At 44.5% G+C, this 21,481-nt stretch overlaps 1 protein-coding gene across 1 annotated transcript in view; it reads right to left on the bottom strand.

The window, feature by feature from the left end:
- GUCA1C (guanylate cyclase activator 1C) overlaps positions 1–20,736 on the bottom strand; it is a 29,163-nt gene extending 8,427 nt beyond the window's left edge. The window contains exon 1 of the mRNA XM_009896984.2: positions 20,436–20,736. Within this exon, the coding sequence (XP_009895286.2) occupies positions 20,436–20,639 (204 nt within the window). The 5' untranslated portion in view covers positions 20,640–20,736. The remainder of the gene's footprint in view (positions 1–20,435) is intronic.
- Positions 20,737–21,481: the final 745 nt, after the last annotated feature.

Here is a 21,481-nt window from a genome sequence, read left to right as displayed (position 1 = left end):
TATCACCCAACACCACCTAATCAACTAAACCATGGCACCAAGCACCCCATCAAGTCTCTTCCTAAACACCTCCAGTGATGGTGACTCCACCACCTCCCTGGGCAGCCCATTCCAATGGGCAACCACTCTCTCTATGAAGAATTTCTTCCTCACTTCCAGCCTAAACCTTCCCTGGTGCAGCTTGAGACTGTTTCTGAAAAAAAACCATGGCATCTTTCTGTGAACATCTGCATGCTTTGCTTGGCAAATGAGGTGCAAGCACTACTTGCTTGCTACACATTCAAGAAACATGGGGACATGGCACTTCAGGACATGATTAATGGCCATGGTGGTCTTAGGTTGAAGCTTGGACTCGATGATCTTCCAACTAAAACAGTTCAATGACTCTGCTTCATAGAGAATGACATGGCCAAATGATTGGCATTTCCTTCTACTACAACACCTGAGAAGATCTACTTGGCTAATCCCATTCATGTCCCTATATCCAGAAAGGATAACATCTATTTATAGGCAGAGGGCAGAATCAGATGATGAGAAGCATCCCTGAAAATCAGACCTATAAGGGGACAGCAGGAAAGTGGGGAAGGGAAAAAAGGAATGGTGGTCTGCCTCCCAACACTTGTCAGCATCCTGCAAAGGTGTGAAGGGAAACTCTTATTATTTGGGAGTGTGGGGGGAAAGGGGGAGCAAAAAACTTCAGCTTGAGATTGTTGCATTGTTGCGTAGTCACAACAGCACCCAACAAAGTTCCACTCGAGCAACACATTTTCCTTAGAATGGCTTGGGTTGGAAGTGACCTTGAATATCATCTAGTTCCAACCCTGCTTATTATCTGTTCCACATCAAGCAGCCTGTTTGAACTTGCTTTAGAGTTTAAAATGTTTTCCTTTTCAACCCCTTTTTTATATAGCTCTCATTTGCATAATGATGTCAGATGAGCCCTAGTTTATTTTTTCCCCACAGAACTATTTTAAATGCAAAAGCACAAAGGAGGAAGATAACTGAAGATTGACATCAGCTGGTGGCTCCTTATCTAAAGATGTCTTCAGCTCTTTGCTGTGGAGTGTCCAGTTCCCAGCATTTACCAACTTGATCTCTGCATAAGAAGCGTAGTGCAAAATGCTGTTCTCTGTCGAGGCCTCTCCGTTGCTGTATGAAATACAGAGAATCCTTGAACTTGCATAAATTTCCTTCAGTGCCTCACAGCTATTAATCTTCTATGCTCTCTGCAGCCTATCCCTACCTCCTCAAATCCCATTTGGTGACAAAGCAAGAGACACTTATTCCTGCAGAGAGTTTCAATTAATGCCCAGATCAGCTGCAACAGCAGCTTCCCGTTTCCAGTCCTTGCTTCATGTGTTGAATGGCTGTGCACATTTTGTCCTTCATACGTCATAAGAACCTAATCAATCAATCCTTACAGCGTTCAGTTTTCATGTTGAGTGGTGGCAAAACCTATCTGCAAGGGGCTGGCAATCATATGGGTTTCTGAGTGAAAGGAAGAAGATGTTTTAAAAGATAAAATAAAAACCTTCAGGCATTGGAATGTGCTGCCCAGGGAAGAGGCGGAGACGCTGGCCCTGGAGGTGTCCAAGAAACGTGTGGACACGGCACTCAGGGACATGGTTTAATGGCCATGGTGGTGTTGGGTTGGTGGCTGGAGGCAATGATTTTAGAGGTCTTTTCCAACCCAAACTGGTCTATTATTCTATAGCAGTGGTGCTGAGTGTAGAATCATAGAACGAGTCAATAAGGTTGGAAAAGACCTCAGAGATCATCAAGTCCAACCTGTCACCCAACACCTCATGACTAACTAAAACATGGCTTCAAGTGCCACGTCCAGTCCCTTTTTGTACACCTCTAGGGACAATGACTCCACCACCTCCCTGGGCAGCACATTCCAACAGCTAACCACTCTCTCTGTGAAGAACTTTCTCCTCACCTCCAGCCTAAACCTCCCCTGGTGCTCCTTGAGACTGTGTCCTCTTGTTCTGGTGCTGGTTGCCTGGGAGAAGAGACTAAGCCCCACCTGGCTACAGCCTCCCTTCAGGTAGCTGTAGAGAGCAATAACGTCTCCCCTGAGCCTCTTCTTCTCCAGACTAAGCAACCCCAGCTCTCTCAGCCTCTCCTTGGTAGGGCTGTGCTTAAGACCTCTCCCCAGCTTTGTTGCCCTTCTCTGGACACATTCAAGTGTCTCAATGTCCTTCTTAAACTGAGGAGCCCAGAACTGGACACAGGACTCAAGGTGTGCCCTAACCAGTGCTGAAGTACAGGGGCACAATGACTTCCCTGCTCCTGCTGGCCACACTATTCCTGATGCAGGCCAGGATGCCATTGGCCTTTTTGGCCACCTGGGCACACTGCTGGCTCATGTTCAGCCAGCTGCCAATCAGTACTCCCAGGTCCCTTTCTGTCTGGCTGCTCTCCAGCCACTCTGACCCCAGCCTGTAGCACTGCAATGTTCCCTTAGTTCTGTGTTAACATCCAGTAACACTTCCAACATACTACAGATACAGCAGACATTATTTTTCTAGATATGCTCTCTCCTTTCACATTGGTGTCAGCTCACTTTGAAGGATATTTTCTCTGATCTGCAAGATACTCTCCCAGAAAACCACATATACATCAGTATAGTGGCAACTACTGAAGTGCTTTGGATAAACATGACTGCTTCCTCCCCAAAATTCATCAGCAGGCTGCATGAGCAAGGACTGCGTGACAGATCTGCGTGGACTGAGACGCAGAGGGAATAAAAACAATTGGGAGGAGTTCAGATTGCTTGCATGTGGTTGTAGCTTTTTCATTTTTGTGTTACAAATAAGGGTGAAGAAGACTGGGTAATTTTTAGGGGCACTGTTTTTATAGATGGACTTTGCTGCACTTGCATCTTAAGGAAAAGAGGCTTTCATCGGAAAGCCGTGGCAAAGGACAGAGTCACCCTTTATGGGACTGCCAATGCTGGTGTATAAATAACACAGCTATTAATGTGTGAGTCAGGTATAAAACCTTTACTTACGTGGCACCTCCTGCACTCCTCATGAGAATCTTAAGGGAAGATGATTTTGCAGTCACAGTCCTGAATCATAGAGTCATAGAAATGTTTTGGTTGGAAAAGACTTCTAAAGATCTTCAAGTTCGACCATCAATCTGACACCACACCATGGCCACCAAACCATGTCCTAAAGCCCCATGTCCACACATTTCTTGAATATCTTGTGTTCAGCATCTTTGTTGTCACTCCAGCTAAGAACAGTAAAGGACAATCTTCAGGCTTCACTATGTGTTTATTTATTTGTTTGCTAACTATTAGAGAGCAGAAGTCAAGGAAGGGATGAGAAGTCTTTACACAGAACTCTTGTTTTGAGGAAACAATGGGAAAATTGGACATCTGCATACTTGGTGTAGAAGGTCATTTAATGATGAAGCAGCTGGTAGTCTGCACAAGAGACACATCAGCATGTTCATGAGAAGAAAGATTTAGGACACAACCTAAGTCATTAATCTCCAGCAGAAACAAGTGCTGAGTGGAAACAGCTTTAATAGACTGGACCGGTGTACCCTGCTGAGCCAGAGGCATGGAGTACTGCTCTGCAGTACTGTGCTCTGCCACATATGAACAGGCAAGGTAATGGAGTACAAGAGTGCAGCAAACACAGCAGTATCACTTCTTAGGCACAGTAACTTAGTGGCAATGCTCTGCACTTACATGGTTTGCCTGTTGCCCAGACCAGAGGTCAACCTCGACACGACAGTGAATTGTGCAGAGAAGATGCAGCCCCTACCCCTGTCATACCTCCAGTGACCACATGAGTGGGGAGCTGAGCTACCATTATCTCCAGCCTAAAGACTGGTAAGGTGTGGCTCGTAAGTGAATTCCTCTTGGAGTTTGTATTCATGGCTCGAGTGAAAGAGTCTTCAGCTGGGGTTCCAGTTCAGCATGAATTACCAAAACCCTACCATGCTGCCATAATGTCTTTTTAGCTGTTTCTGGCTTGCTGGCAAGTTATTGTTTCGAAATGGAAATCCCAGGGAGGAAAAGGATGTCTGTAACAAAGTTCAGCTGGAAGCAGCAAGGCTAACAAGGAGTTGAAATGCAATCCAAAACTAGAGCTACCCCTCCTGCACCCAAGTCCCTCCAGGTTTAATATTCTACCCCTTAAATGCTAGAGGTTTTAAAGTAGTCCTACAAAAACACAGAGAAAAAAAGTCTATGTGCCTGAAGTATTTTATCATCTTGTTCTCTCATAGGCTGCCTCCAAGAGTGCAGGGCCCCAGCTTAAGCCAAGGAGCATTAGGCTGCTAAAATTGGAACTGAAGAATAATCTCAGGCCTAAGACTTCAGCAGAGCTTTCCAATCATATCCCTGCTTGTGAGAAAACAGAAGCCTACATGAGAAATACTTATTTTGTACTGGGAGTAAAAAAAAACCCTATTCAATTACTTATGTTTTCCAGAATGAGTTTCTTTAGCTTTAGATCAACTGTAAACTAGTCTCCAAACAATCTGCTTCTATATAGAAGCTTCAGCAATAGAAGTTGCAATGATTTTAAACTGCAAAAGCCCCACTATTAAACCAAGGTATTTTTTAGCCACAAAAGGGAAACAAAATAGATAAGGAAGAAGATCTGGTCAGATATCTACAAAAGTCTGCTGGGGGGACCATGAGAAAAGGCTTAAGTTTGCTAGCTGTCTAGCTAAGCCACACTTGGATATAAAGGATACTATTAAAGGAAATAATTTCTATCACAAAGTTTTGTGTACTTCACCATTCACTGGGATAATGGCCCCTTTATTAGAATGCAGCAACCAGACAAGAATTCAAAAGCAAAGGAAATCAGATTTTGATCTGCAAACCCCAGAAGCTGCCACAGTACTGAAGGAAATTGAATGTAAGCAAAGAAAGCAGATAAATTATTTCTGAGCTCATGTGAGATGCATGGGGACACTTGCATCCATTAGCTTCTGTGCCCTGGAAATGACAGATTATCATCTATTTAGTGTTGCACAGTGCCTAAATGATCTAACTCGTGTGATGGAAGGATAATGCCCCCTTGTGTGTACAATCATAGCTTCCATCTCAGAGCCCACATTGTGATACTCCCAGTCAGCCACCCACTGACCATTCCTCACACATCTGCACTGAACTAAAAGCACTTTCTAGGATCAAACCCTACATTTCTGCCCAAACTTCCAAAAATAGAGGAGAAAAAGCTGCAGAAATGGTAAAGGACAAAATGTGAGTGTACAGATGAGATCCTCTTCTTTTCCATCGTCAATGACATACACATTTCTCCTGCCCTGCCAGGCTGTCCTGTTCCGCTTGACTCACAGATGCCTAGATTGGTTTGGGTTGGAAGGGACCTTAAAGGTCATCTCATTCCAACCCCCACACCTTCCACTAGACCAGGCTGCTCAAGGTCTCATCCAACCTGTCCTTGAATACCTCCAGGGAGGGGGCATCCATGACCTCCCTGGGCAACCTGTTCCAGTGTCTCACCACCCTCACTGTACAGAATTTCTTCTTAATGTCCAGTCTAAATCTCCTCTCTTCAAGCTTCAATCCATTCCCTCTCTTCATATCACTACAAGCCCTTGTAAAACTCCCTTCCTGGCTTTCTTGTATGCCCCAGCTTAACCACAGCCATGCAGTGATGTAAGGTCCCTTCCAAACCCAACCCATTCTATGAATCTATGAATGCTTGTTATTTCTAAAAGCATGCCTTCAAAATAATTATTGGATACAAAGGAAAAAAGATAATTAAACTTAGGAAACCAGTGTGATGGTAATGTTAGAGAGAGAAACTGAGGCTAGAAAGAAACTAAGAAACTAAGGCATGCTAACAGAAATGCAATCATAGAATCATAAAATCATTTATGGTTGGAAAAGACCTCTAAGAGCTTCAAGTGCAACCTTCTACCCAGCACCTCCATAACCCTTAGATCAAGTCCCAAGGTGCCACTCATTTTTTTAACATCCCCAGGGATGGTGACTTGTTATACTGAACAAAAATTAAAATACAGCCAACCTGTAAGGCTCTATTAACAGCTGTCATGGCCTCAGGAGATGAGTCTTATACCTCCAGTTGCTTTAAAAACTGTTGTCATATTCTTTCAGGTTTTATTCTGAATAAAACTCTGTGCTGGTCTCAAAGGTGCTAGATTTAGTTTTGGGTTTGTTTATCTGGGGTTTCCCCCTCAATTTTCTTGTGGGCTGGAAGCTAATCTACAGGTTGGGATCTCCATGCTGCAACCACAGCTCATCTTCTCAGTACACAGAAAGCTGAATTTTCCAAGCTAGCTGCTAGCCTAGGTATGAAACATCTGCAACCCGCCCAACTCCCCCAAACTTCGATGAAGACTGGAACACCCTCCTAGAGGAGACTGAGGCCAGTGGAAGGTAGAAGGTTGGAACTAGATGATTGGAACTAGATGATCTTCAAGGTCTCTTTCAACCTAAACCATTCTACGACTCTGTGAGATCAAGGATCACAGTTTCTGTCAATGGCCATGCTTGTGTAGCTCAGAGAACTCCTTAGCTGTGAAGGCTGGCCAAGGCAAAGATCTCCTCCATTTGAGTGGCCCAGTCCCTGTTTGGCATGTGGTGACGCAGGCACAGATGGCCTCCTCTGGTGGAATGACTGGTGTTCCAACCCACCCACTTTGCTGTAATCAGGCAGGCCACCAGTCACTGGGCTGGTATCTGTGACTCCAAGAATTACAGAAGAGTGACATGGGAGAAGATTGAAGGTGGAAATGCTTCCTTTGGTCTTGGAGTTGTTGTTGAAAGGGGGGATGTTAGCAAGGTGAGAGATGGAGCAGTTCTGTGAGACTGAATTCCTGCTCAGTACCCTGTTTTTAGCCTTGAATGATCTTGGTTCCTCTGAGGAGGATGAGGATGAAGAAAATGCTAAGTTAAAATTCAGAAAGGTGCAGCAAGAGAGTTCCTGGTGCAAGGTAGGGCTTGGTCACACAGATGGAGCAGCTGAGATCTTTCAGGATAGTGATCTCAAAAGCCATACTGAAAAGACACCATGCTCCCTGTCTGACAATGCTGGTGCAGCTCCTCCTGCCTTTTTGTCCTCCACACTGTACATACTGTCTAGGGTACTGTGTCCCTCCAGTCATCTGCCCTCTGCTTCTTATGGGAGAAGTTGCTTTGCTGTCTGACAACCTGAGTGCTTCACAGAGAGCAACGACCTCCGAAACACCGGGTACAAAATCAACAGTTAGCAGAAGGTTCCCATCTTGGTTTAGTTGTCTTTGGCCACTGCCACAGCAACTAAAGGTGAGCAAATGGTCCTTCTAAACCCTGCTTTTATTCCACTCTTCTCTCTTTGAGCATTAAATCAGAAGGTCTCACAAATCTGAGGGCTTCACAATTCTGTAGAGCATGTGCCTACCAGCAGTGCCCTGGAGACTTCAGCACTGGGATGAGTGGAGGGCTCAAGGTGATCAGCTTTAAAACCAGGCTTCCCATGGGGGTCATGGGTGCCCCCTCCCTAGAAGTGTTCAAAACCAGGGTGGATTCATAGAATACCATGTTGGAAGGGACATCAAGGATCATCTAGTCCAACCTTTCAGGGTAAGGATATAGTTTAACTGAGATGGCTCAGCACCATGTCAGGCTGGCCTTTGAAAGTGTCTAATGTAGGGGAATCCCCCACCTCCCTTGGGAGCCTATTCCAATGTCTGCTAGTTCAAATGGTGAAAAAATTTCTTCTGGCATCCAGTCCAAATCTCCCCAGTATTAACTTGTCCCCATTACCCCTTGTCTTTACCATGTGACTCTGTAAAAAGGGAGTCTCCCTCCTCATCATAGCCACCCTTTATGGACTTGTACATTGTTATGAGGTCTCTCCTAAGCCTTCTCAAGGCTGAACAAACCCAGAATTGTGATGGGACCCTGAGTAGCGTGGTCTAGTGGGAGGGGTCCCTGCCACTCTCAAGAGGGTTGGAACTAAGTGATGTTTAAGGTCCCTTCCAACCCAACCCATTCTATGAATCTACTAATTCTGTACAATCTGTTCAGTTCATCTGGGCTGCTCTTCATCACCGAAGTGCAGACCATATTTTCCTGTCTGATTTTGTTATAAATACCTTACAAATCTTGTAGCTGAGCCTACCAATATCTTCATAGGCTTGTCCATGGGCACAGACCAAGCAGAAGACAGAATAATAGCTGGTGAACTGCAAACTACACCTCATCTTCAGTGTTATTGCTGAAGATGGCAAGTTATTTCTTGAACCTAATGCTTGGCATTTTTAAAGTGCCCTGTGCAAAGTACTAACAACACTCCTACTCACCTCAAAGCACATTCCCACTGCTGCACCTCTAGTGCACCATAATGGGAGCTCTGTCCCCAGCCACACTTTTGTGAGCACAGCACAAAGAAGAGCCTGCAGCCACCACACAGAAAACTCCATAACAGTATGAGATTAAAGAAAGAAAGGAAAGGAGGTTTACCTGGTTGAGGTCAAAGATATCAAACACCCGTTTAATGTACACATCTCCCTGTGGATCCAGCCCTTGCAGACCCAGGAGTTTCTTGAATTCATGCAGACTAAGCTGACCAGATGGGCATTCTCTCATGAATTTGCTGTAGTAATGGTGCATCTCTGGGACAGGGTCGTTCCCTGGCAGTGATTCATTGGCACCCATGGTTTTACGCAGGCAGTGTCTCTCGGGTTTGCATTCACATTTATGTCCCTCAGGTTCAGAGGCTTGCTCATGACCAGGAACTCAAACAAATACTGCATTTAAATGGCCAAGGTAAACCTCTTAGAGCTTAAGCTGCTATTTTTATCTAATGACTATCTGTGCTCATGTGAGATTACCTGTAATGCCCAGTTCTAAACCAGATGGGATTTGGGAATGTCGTTAAAGCAGAAGCAAAGAGAGCCACACTCAAATTAGGGTTCATCAGGAGCCAGACTCTCCCAGTGGCTACAAACACACACTAGAAAAATAAAGAACAAGGAGAACTCAAAATGGGTGCAATCCATGAGATGCAGAGATGTGGTACTGAGGAGGTTTAGGCTGGACATCAGGAGAAACTTCTTCACTAAAAGGGTTTCTCAAACTCTGGAACAGGCTGCCCAGGGGGGTGGTGGAATCCCCATCTGTGGAGGTGTTTAAAAGAGGCAGAGATGTGGTGCTGAGGGATATGGTGTAGCACCAGGCTTGGTAGAGTTAGAGGATGGTTGGATTTGATGCACCCTACTTCTTCACTCTCAGGACAGGTGCCCAGATAAAACACAGAGTTTTGGTCACCTCAAGCTTTTGACAGAACCTGAGCATAAGAGGAATCTTTGACACTAACTTCTTTAAGAGGAATCAGCTTGAGCTGGTGAGTGAATTAAATCCAGGTTTCCTTGCTGTTGGTTAGTGCTGTTGTCCTGGTTTATTTTACAGCTTTCAGGAGCTGAATTTCTTCTGCCCCAGTGAGGTCAGGGAGGGGGTGAGATATCAGTAACACTTCTGCATTACTTAGCTTCTATACAAGGAGATGAGCAGCTCAGGAGCCTTACTATAGCACAGACAAATTTGGAGCTATAAATACCAGTGTAAAACTACAGGTTGTTAGAGATGAGGGGAAAAGATGCTCCCAGTCTCTTATCCTTTTAATGCATAATCACATGGTGGAGTTAAAGGGCACAGTTCTGTGAGGGGCTGACTGCCTTGTGCAAAGCAGCCACCTTCCTCCAGCCCAACTTCAGCCAGAATAATCAATATCTTATAGGTTCAGGTCAATTTTGGAGAGCTCCTGTAACTCTTAATGGGTTATGCTAGTGCTTTCTTTAGAAGGACATCATCAAATTTAATAGGTGGCATACAAGGTAGAAATGCTTCTCAGGTGCTGGTGAACTTTAGAAGATAAACAGGAAGATACAGACATTGACAAAGTTAACCCAAACTGGTTCAGCAGTCGAAGAACATACAGTAAACTTTGTAGCTGATGTGTTGCCTTTCCCTCAGAGACCATTGTTGAGCCCTAGAGCTGATGTGTGATCCCCAGGGACTGAGGGCAAGTGAGGACACATCTTCTGCAGTCACCTTGTCAGCAGGTGAACGCCAGCTGTTGCAGTGAGGGCAAGAGAAAAGGAAATGAGGACAAGGGAGGTGAAAGGAAATAAGCAGACAAACCTCTTGGGTGCACACAGTCTGACAAGAATCCTGAGCTTTATTCATCAGCTCTCATGTCTTATTCTTAAAACAATGACCATCCGTATGTCCACATGTTGCTTCGCTCACGTCCAGGGACAGGGACTCCACCACTTCCCTGGGCCTTCTGTTCAATCCCTGACCACTCTTGCAGAAAAGAAGTTTTTCCTAATTTCCAGCCTAAACCTCCCCTGGCACAATTTCAGACCATTTCCTCTCTTTCTGTCTCCTGATACTCGGGAGAAGAGACCAATCCCCACCTCTCTCCAACCTCCTTTCAGGGGGTTGTAGAGAGCAATGAGGTCTCCCCTCAGACCCAGTTCCCTCAGATGTTCCTCATAATTCCTGTTCTCCAGACCCTTCCCCAACTTTGTTGCTCTTGCACCCCCCCCTTAGTTTTAAGAAAATAACTGAAATACCTGTAAAAGATACCAAAATGCCTGGGGAAAAAGTGACCTGATTTCTAATTCAGTCTCACAGCATCTCTTTCCCCTGGTAGGGAACTGGCAGAGCCTGCAGCAGTCGACTTTACACCTGACCAAAAGGAAGGTAAGTTTTATGTGGCACAAAAGAGCTAAAATTTATAAGCCACTGCACAGTTTTTCAGCACTTTAATAATAAACTGAGAGACAAAGGGTGTGCTGAGAGAGTGGAAGTTCTGCTCCAGAAGCCATCAGCAACAAGACATTTCCACTTTTGTAAACAAACCCAGGAAAATCCATGACAAAGTGGAGTGGAAGAAATGAACAGAGCAAAGCCATTTAATAGATTCATAGAATGGTTTGGGTTGGAAGACCTTAAAGATCATCTAGTTTCACTCACTCTGCCATGGGCAGGGACACTTCCCACTAGACCAGGTTGCTCAAGGTCTTATCCGGCTTGGCCTTGAATACCTCCCTGGGCAGCCTGTTCCAGTGTCTCACCACCCTCACTGTGAAGAATTTCTTCCTAATATCCAGCCTAAATCTCCCCTCTTCCAGCTCAAAGCCATTGCCCCTTGTCCTCTCCCTCCAGGCACTAGAAGGCTCCTCTAAGGTCTGCCTGGAGCCTTCTCTTCTCCAGTCTGAATATTCCCAACTCCTGCTGTCTGTGCCTATAATGGAGGTGCTTCAGCCCTCTGATATCTTCATAGCCTCCTGTGGACTCTTGAAAGTACACTTGAACAATTGGTATGGAGATGAGTTTAGAAGCCCAATGGAGCCACTCCAAATGAGCTACTTGTAGCAACCTGAACTGATGCTAAATATTAAGATAAAATATCAATTGAAATCTAGGTTAGGGATACCAGGAGGCTGTGAGATATGTTGGGAATTAAGAGAAAGATACAAACAAGCAGCAATGAGGCTGTGTACTGGCACTGGAAATGACAGTCCTGAAACAAAGAACTTAAAAGAAGTAAATATGAAGTCATGATTTGTGGAGGTGTTCAACAAGCATGTAGACATGGCACTTTATGACATGCTTTAATGGCTGTGGTGGTGTTAGGGTAATGGTGGGACTCAATGACCTCAGAGGTCTCTTCCAAACTTAATTATTCCATGATTCTGTAATTTCTATGACAGCCCTCAAAGGGTAAATTTTCTGAACAGGAGGGAGAGACAATTCCATTTCTTTGTGGAGGAAAACTACCTTTTCACCATGGCTTACCCTAAACTTTGTAAATATTTCAATGAGGGTTCTAAATTCTGCTTGGTCCTCCTTGTGTCCATGTTCAAAGGAGGAGGACCAAGATAGCTTTTCCTTCTGTATCTTTACCAGAATGGTAGCTTGCTTTTAAGGGTTAAGTCTCCTTCATAAACCAGAAAGTTTTTACCCCAATGAGACAAGTTTTTAATAGAACATAACCTCTAATCTCTCTGCCTCAGAAGACTCACCAAATTCTTGCTCACTCAGGCAGCTCTGGCATGCACAGAAAAGTGTGTGGGGATATGTCATAGAATCATAGAATGGAAGTGTTTGGCAGGGACCTCTGAAGATACACAATTGCTTCTTTGTTCTATCCCTGAAACCACTGATGAGGCCCTGGGACAGCTTTGTGAGTTCAGTCACATTCCTGATTTTCTTGCTACTCCATTTTTACTGATGAACTCCTTGGGTTGGAGGGCCTGGGTGACGGTAGAGGTCTTTTCCATCCTTAATGATTCTATGTATATGGTTTTAAAACTGAAACAGAAGACAGTGACCATTTAAAACTACATCCACAGAAGCCAGTGGTGTCCAGTTCCTGTTTGTCCCACTGCTTCATTATTCCTGGCACGGAGGTTATGAGTGGAGCACAGTGATAGATGACTGTGAATCTGTGTTAAAGACTAAACACGATGAGGGCTTACTCCTGAAGCTGTTATTTTCATCAAGGCTTCACAGAAAGAGAGATTTGCCATTGGAATGTGCTGCCCAGGGAGGTGGTGGAGTCACCATCACTGGAGGTGTTCAAGAGGAGACTGGATGAGGCACTTGGTGCCATGGTTTAGTTGATTAGATGGTGTTGGGTGATAGGTTGGACTTGATGATCTCAAAGGTCTTTTCCAACCTGATTAATTCTATTCTAGTCTAGTCTAGACACAAAAGAGCTGGAACCTCCTCTGTCAGGCAGATGAGGCTGGAATATGGGTTTTTTTGGAAGTTATTGCAAATTCACTGATTTTCATAGATCCATCAGCTGGTTTGGGGTGGAAGGGATCTTAAAGATCTTCTTCCAACCCCTCTGCCATGGGCATGGACACTTCCCCCTAGATCACGTTGCTCAAGGCCCCATCCAACCAGGGTGGGGGGCATCCATGACCTCCTCCAGAGTCTCATCACCCTCACTGTCAAGAATTTCTTCCTGATACCCAGTCTATATCTCCCCTCTTCCAGCACAAAGCTATTGCCCTTGTAAAAAGTCCCTCCCCAGCATTCTCCCCTGAAGCCTGGGCTGCACCTTGCGGTGTGGGCATCAGGAAACTGCAGATGGGACTGATCACCTCTGACTAAGGTAAGAGTAGCAGGGCAATGACTGTTAAACGGTTACTTTTAAGTGGTGATGTTAGAAAGGAAGGGAAAGAATCCTCTCAACCCAGGGAAAATCTGAGAAGCCAATTAAATGTTTGGGCTCCATCTGGGAGAAACAAAAACAAAAGGAATCCTGGAAATTCAGCATGCTGATGATCTGGGGGAGGGAGGAAAGAGAGGGAAAACTCCATTTGTTTAGACTTAGAGAGAATAATTTAATAAGATAATGTAATAATAGAAAATAATAATTGAATCATTTAGATTAGTAGAAAATAATTTCATAACAATTTAACCATGTAACAATTCTTGTTTCAAAAGTCCTCAGAGCCTTTTGTGTTAAGGGCAAGACCTCTGAATTAACCACAGAGTCTGTTTTTGTGAAGGATTTTGGGCTTAGACAAATTGGATTTATCCAGTTAATAATGTTACATGCAGATCCTTAAACAACTCTAAATCCCAGCTTCCTGTTTCTAGCTGCCCACACAGAATATTAAAGCACCCTTTTTCTTTCTTTCTTTTCTTTTCTTTTTTCCCCTTCCCCCTCCACCTCCCCAGCAATTAAATTCACCAAGTTAAGCATTTTGGAAGAGGGGGGAAAAAAAAGCCAATAGAGAGACAGACCTCAGTGAACATTAAATGAAAAGAGGAAGCCGTCTTCCCTAATTAGGTGAGGCTGTTTTGACTGGAGGTGTTCCCCATGGTGCCTGAAGTCTTCCCCACACCAAGCAGATGCTGATCAACTTGCATCTCCTAGTGGCTCTGGTGAGCAAAGCAAGGGTATGCTGCTGAAGAGATGTGGATATTTCTGTCTGGAAATCCCTGTCCAAGTGTTTTTCTGGTCCAGTGGGAGAGGCAGGGTTGGGTTTGTTCTTCTTCTCCCTGCAGCTGAGCAAACCCCACATTGATTCCCATCTGTTGCTTTTGCCCAGCTCTGGTTCGGGTGGGGAATGAATGACTCATGAAGATTGTAACTACCTCTGCAATGCTTTTTCTCCACACTTGCATTTTGGTTCCATAAGCGTTTCAATTAGTGCATGAAGAAGGGATGAGACACTATTCCCTCCTCCCACTCTTGGAACATTTACTTCCCCTCTCTTCATATTGGTGCCTTAATTTTGTTAGCTTTAATTTTCCATTGTTTTACATTTCACTTATCTATTCCCTCTCCTGGGCAGCTGCTATCTACTTAGCTTTTTCCTGGCTGGTCCTGGTTTTTGCTTTGGTTTGGGTTTTGGTTGGGGTTTTGTTTTGTGTTTGTTTGTGTTTTGTTTTGGTTTTTTAATTATTTGTTTTGTTTTACTGTACTTTCCCTACTGCATTTCTTGAAAGGCTTTTGAATAGATCAAGGGTCTTCTGGCTTATGATTTATACAATAACACAATTCTAGCATCCTCTCACTGCTCAGCTTTAAACTCTGGTTATTCCAAGGTTAGGCCACACCTTGAGCCCTGTGTCCAGTTCTGGGCCCCTCAATTTAAGAAGGACAGAGACACTAGAATGTGTCCAGAGAAGGGCAACGAAGCTGGGGAGGGGTCTGGAGCACAGCCCTGTGAGGAGGGGCTGAGGGAGCTGGGGTTGCTTAGCCTGGAGAAGAGGAGGCTCAGGGGAGACCTTATTGCTCTCTACAACTACCTGAAGGGAGGTTGTAGCCAGGTGAGGGTTGGTCTCTTCTCCCAGGCACCCAGCACCAGAACAAGAGGACACAGTCTCAAGCTGCCCCAGGGGAAGTTTAGGCTGGAGGTGAGGAGAAAGTTCTTCTCAGAAAGAGAGATTGGCCATTGGAATGTGCTGCCCAGGGAGGTGGTGGAGTCACCATCCCTGGAGGTGTTCAAAAGAGGATTGGATGTGGCACTTGGAGCCATGGTTTAGTAGTCATGAGGTGTTGGGTGAGAGGCTGGACTTGATGATCTCTGAGGTCTTTTCCAACCTTATTGATTCTGTGATTCTAAGGTGGGGATAGGACAGTAAAGCATTAATACTACTCTTATAAAATGGTGATAATAAAATTGTAAAAATTGTAATTGTTAATATTGTTAGTACTAAATAACAATAATAATAAATAAATAATAGTAGCCATCATAACAACATCACCTGTTAATTTTGTTAAGGAAGAGTGAAATGGTTTCCACTGAGCAAATCAAACAGGTTGCTATTCCTCTGAAGTGTAAGTGAGGGCATGGAGACTTGGCTCATCTCACTTGCAAATAGCTGAGTCATCTTGAAATAAGATCCTTTGGCTCTCCTAAGCACAGAAAGAAGTTTTGAGCTGGGTTTCTGACCAGAAAACACATGCCTTTTGATTAAACTCCACATAAGCCAGGCTCTTGTTAGAGAAGTGTGGGTCTAGTCAGAGTCATCAAAAGTAGTCTGAGAATACTGTTCCTGAGAAAGCTGGTGCCAAGTCATAAAAGTCCCAAATGTGCTACTCTTGGCAAGCTGCTGTGCCAACAGTCATGCTTCTGCTTACGTAAATGGGTTCTGTAATCCAGCCTGAAGCCCCATGGAATGGCTTCACAGGAAACATACATTACAACAGATCAATATCCACATCATATCAAACTAAACAGACGTGGTGTGAATCCCAAAGGGAAAGCTCATGAAATCCTGGCATATGGCTGTGGAGGTCCTGGTCCTTATTTGCTACAGGCTTTGCAGAGAGGCTCTCCTGAGACTTTATTCCAGGCAAGATATAATTAGAACTGAGCTACAGCTTATCTAGGTTCTCTGTGCTGTATCTGAATCATAGAATTGATTTGGCAGGCAGACACCTCTAAGATCATTGAGCCCAACTGTCAGCCCAGGACTACCGTGGCCATTAAACTATATCCCAACGTGCCAGGTCCACACATTTCTTCAACACCTCCAGGGACGGTGACTCCACCACCTCCCTGGGCAGCCTCTTCCAGTGCCTGACCACTCTGGCAGGAAATCTATACCTCCTCTGGCGTGATTTCAATCATGTAGATGTACTGTTGAAATGTCACTAGGTATTTATACTGTCACTATTTAATAAAAAATGTATTTTGCCCCTATTATTATGTATGAAAAACATTCACAGGATCACAGAATCCATCGAGTTGGAAGAGAACCTCAAAGGTCATCTTGTGCATTCTTCCTGAAGTGAGCAGGGACATCTCCAACCACAGCAAGTTGCCATAGCTGATGTGTTTCATTTCTCTAGGTTCATATAATCATAGATTCATAGAATGGTTTGGCTTGGAAAAGAAAGTTAAAGATCATTAAGTTCCAACACCCATGGGCAGGGACATCTTCCACTAGAGCAGGTTGCTCAAGGCCTCATCCAGCCTGGTCTTGAACACCTGCAGGGGAGGGGCATCTGTGACCTCCCTGGCAACCTGTTCCAGTACCTCAGCACCCTCATTGAAAAGAACTTCTTTCTGAGATCCACTCAAACTCTCCTGTTTTTCAGCTTCCATCCATTCCCTCTCATCGCTGTTTAAGTCTTCCCAGCCAGTAAATTACACAAATAGATTGCACAAGGAGGAAAACTTGCCAACCTTTTATCTGGGAGCAGATGCTGCATTCTTTATGTTATTTCCAGCTGCAAAAGGATGCATATCAGACAATATTCTAGATATGCCACTCCTGTCCTGCTTTCTGAATTACTTTTCCTGCAATATCTCCATTAAGATAATGCACAATAAAATCCATGCCTCACATTGCAGTACCTAATGGGGGACGGTTACAACACCTTGCAGAACAAGGAATGAATAGCAGATCTTTAGTAGGAGCTCATGATTAAACAATGAGTGTTATAAGCCTAGCATAAGTATTTTTATAGTGGGTTTTATGAAGCCATAAAGGCCATAATCATTGTTTAATTTCATTAAAATGGGGGGAAGGCTTCCAAATGGATAAAACATTGGAACATCGTTTGGAACATTAATTGAGCGAGGTCTTCTGGGAACAGTAAAACTAAAGCCTCAATTTGTACAGGCTGAGTTTTTTGTGCCCTGAATCTCCATACTCTGGTACCCCAGTTCCATCCTTTATCCTCACCAGGCAAAGGAGACAAGTGCCTGGTTCTTTGGCCAGCCAGCTGTTGCCTTACACGATGAATAAAAGCCGAGTTCTGCAGAAGTGGAGCATTCATTCTGGGGGTGTTCCTACTGCTCAGCTGCCAACTTTTGTGAAGACTTTAGGAACTGCTAGCTTAAATGTCTATGCTTAGAAATGCCATTGGAATATGCCAGCTGACTGGGAAGTTGTGGGGAAACAAGAGAAGTGGATCAGAGACTGATGGATAGGACTATGCAGCAGTTAAACTGTGATGTTTGTATAAGTTGACAGGTTTAAAGCATAGGTCTTAACAGTTATCAGACCACCGAATAGTAGGGATTGGAAGGGACCTCTGGAGGTCATTGAGTCCAACCCATCTAATCAACTAAACCATGGCACATTCTCATTAGCATAAGGAATTTAAAGAAGTGAACAAAATGGCTAATTTTAGTTACATTCAGTATTACAAAGACTACAACTAGTAGAGAAAGGTTAGTGGAGAAAGATGGTGAAGGGCAATCCTACCCTGGCTGCATCTGATTTATCCTGCTCTCTGCCTGCTGCAGCCACAGCCTTTTGCTGAGTCCAACACATATTTTCAAATATATTGATCAATACCAATTATAGTGGCAGGTTCTCCACTGTCTGCCCACTGCAAGGCATTGCTGTTGGCACAGGACTATTTGAAGGGTAGTTTCATAGAATCACAGAATCAATAAGGTTGGAAAAGACCTCAGAGATCATCAAGTCCAACCTGTCACCCAATACCTCATGACTAACTAAACCATGGCTTCAAGTGCCACATCCAATGCCCTCTTGAACACCTCCAGGGCCGGTGACTCCACCACCTCCCTGGGCAGCACATCCCAATGGCCGATTACGCTTTCTGGGAAGAACTTCCCCTGGCACAGTTTGAGACTGTGTCCTCTCGTTCTGGTGCTGGTTGCCTTGGAGAAGAGACCAACCCCCACCTGGCTACAACCTCCCTTTGTTCTTCCCTCTCCTTACCCTCAGCTGGCCATTGGAATGTGCTGCCCAGGGAGGTGGTGGAGTCACCATCCCTGGAGGTGTTTAGGAAAAGACTGGATGAGGCACTTGGTGCCATAGTTTAGTTGATTAGATGGTGCTGGGTGATAGGTTGGACTCGATGATCTCAAAGGTCTTTTCCAACCTGGTCCTATTCTATTCTATTCTATTCTATTCTATTCTATTCTATTCTATTCTATTCTATTCTATTCTATTCTATTCTATTCTATGTTGGTCTGGCAAAGTTAACGCTGGGGGAAAACTTTAACCCATCACAGGTGTCATGGGTGCTTTGCATTCCACATGAAAGCTAAACTGACAAAAGCTCTTGGATGAGCTCAGATGTTGCCCAACTCAAGGAAGTCAGCACTGGTAAAACTTTCCTGGGGACCACAAGGTATCAATTCATTGACTGCACAGAACACAGGCAGCTGAGAATTTCTGCCAGATTTCATAGGCTGGAATGAGCACATTTATTGAGGTAGGTCATTCTACTTCATCGAATTCCTGCATATTTAACCGTCTGGTAACTAGCTGGGTAGAAGAAAAAAGCGTGTGTTGGGCATGGGTTTATAGGACAAGTCCTTCAAGGCTATGTCAGGAAGAGAAATACTTAATACCAAAAGAGCAAACTGAGCTGGGTGGGGCCAGGGGAAGTGAGGAATGGGGTGTGGGGATTAGTGTGACAAGAGACTACAGACTGAGAATCCTTATTCTGCTGGGCCCAATACAGGCAACTAAAGCTTGGATGTGAAAACACGCACAAAGTCCATTGTATTCTCACCACTTTCTGACACAAAATACAATCCATTTCATATTAAGGAGTGGCAAGGCCATTTCTGGAACTGAAGCTCTCTGGAGTAGCTCTGGCTACAACGGGGAGCAGTTTTAACTTGCCACTGAAGTGATTCATGTCGTGAAGCTTTCATAGCATCTCTGAATTCCTAGAGATCAATGATGTGGGGAGAGACAGCCAGTGCTCAATGTGCTGGGCTTGATAGGGTTTTGTTTGGGGGTTTTGTTTATTGAGAGGGTTTTGTTTGGGTTCTTTTTGGTTTTTGTTTGCTTTTCAGGTTAGGTTTTATACCATGATGATGGCCTGTCTATTCTAGGAAATAGATTTTGATTATATAGTATTGGCAGTTCAGTCTAAACCTTACTTCAGCCCAGAATAAGCACTTTTGTAGGAGTCATAGATGTCTCTCCACTTCTTTTACAGCATTTGACAGAATATCTGACTTTGATTTCAGGAGCAAATAACAAGGTGCAGACTTCTGGATGGCTCTCCTGGCTAGAGAGAACGTGCCTAACCACTGAACTGGAAGAAGGTAAGACAGCAATGCAGCTGCAGCTGCTGAACTGGAAGAAGGTAAGACAGCAATGCAACTGCAGCTGCTGAACTGGAAGAAGGTAAGACAGCAATGCAACTGCAGCTGCTGAACTGGAAGAAGGTAAGACAGCAATGCAACTGCAGCTGCTGAACTGGAAGGTAAGACAGCAATGCAACTGCAGCTGCTGAACTGGAAGGTAAGACAGCAATGCAACTGCAGCTGCTGAACTGGAAGAAGGTAAGACAGCAATGCAACTGCAGCTGCTGGATTGGAAGAAGGTAAGACAGCAATGCAACTGCAGCTGCTGGATTGGAAGAAGGTAAGACAGCAATGCAACTGCAGCTGCTGGAGTGGAAGAAAGTAAGACAGCAATACAACTGCTGCTGCTCAGTCAGTGCCTTTGGGATGACCTAGGATGGTAACCAGCAAAAATTGGGATGATAGATCAAAAGCAGGCTAATGTGCCTCTGGAAAAGAGGGAGTGACTGATCCCAAACTAAGCCACAGAAGGTGCTCAGTATTAATCCAGCAACAGAAGGTGGTCATATTGTGTCTGTGTTGCATATTCCTAAAGCATTAATCCCTATGGATCCAGCCAAACCCTTGCTGCTGTAAAAAATGATTTGTCAAGAAGTGTTACACAAATAGAACTTCAAGTTCTGAACAGGCACTGAACATTATGACAACAACCTGAGTTTCAAAGATGAGAAGTTATTCAACAAGCATCAGGTTGCCTGTATGCCATCTTCCAAATGACAAAATGTCCTGGGAATTGTTTGCATTACACTCTGAATCATTTCCATTCCCTCTGAACAGTCAGCACTAGAATCCCTCTGAGGCATCACACTGAGTGCAGCAGGTGAAACAGCCGTAAGCAAGCCAGCAAGCTCAGAATGAGTTCTTACCTTATTCATGTCAAATGTATAAAATACTTGCTCAACATAGTTGTTAGCTTCTGGAGTCAGTCCATGTAGATCCAGGACGTGTTTAAATTCATGCAGGCAAAGTTGTCCAGATGGGCACTCCTTCATAAACTTTGTGTACCAGTGGTGAATTTCCATGGCGTTGATGTCGTCTGCGGATCCAGCAGCCCCCATGGCATCGAACATACCAAGTTAACCTTTTTCAGCATTTATTCATCCAAGGGTTCATTCTTGCTCCCCAGCAATGATCACTCAAACACCAACTCTGCCTCTAAGAGGCACTTTAAACCTCTTACAGGTCACTACCAATATAGACTAAGTAAATATAGCACCCTAGCAAGATTACTGGCGCCCAGTTTGAGCGCATCATGGTTTTATCAGCTGATTACTGTCTCTGCACAGTCAGGTTCCAGAGCCTCAGCAGCCTTTCTCAGAATCACAGAATTGTTTTGGTTGGATAAAACCTCCAAGATCATCAAGCCAACCGTTTACCTAACGCCACCATGGCCATTAAGCCGTGCCCCAAAGTGTCATGGCCACGCATTTCTTGAACACCTCCCGGGACTGTAACTACACCACCTCCCTGGGCAGCCTGTTCCAATGCCTCTCCACTCTTGACAGGAAAGAAGTATTTTCCTGGCACAATTTCAAGCCATTTTCTCTTGTTCTAGCACACAATACTAGAGAGAAGAGACCAGTTTAGGGCCCCCCAGTCCAAGAGAGACAGAGATCTACTTGAGTCCTCAAGTCCAATGGAGGGCTACAAGGAGGATTAAGGGACTGGAGCACATGCCCTGTGAGGAGAGGCTGAGAGGCCTGGGGCTGTTTAATGTGGAGAAGACAAGACTGAAAGGGGATCAAATAAATGTATAAATATATGAGGGCTATCAAGAAGGAAGGGACAGCCTCTTCTCACCTGTGCTCTGTGACAGGACAAGAGGCAATGGATGTAAACTACAGCACAGGAAGTTCCACCTCATCACGGGGAAGAACTTTACTGTAGGGGTCACAGAGCACTTGACCAGGCT

This window comes from Dryobates pubescens, chromosome 8, assembly GCF_014839835.1.
Source record: "Dryobates pubescens isolate bDryPub1 chromosome 8, bDryPub1.pri, whole genome shotgun sequence".
Classification (NCBI taxonomy): domain Eukaryota; kingdom Metazoa; phylum Chordata; class Aves; order Piciformes; family Picidae; genus Dryobates; species Dryobates pubescens.
The sequence above is the reverse complement of the archived record's forward strand: the minus strand, read 5'-3'. Positions and strand labels throughout refer to the sequence as shown.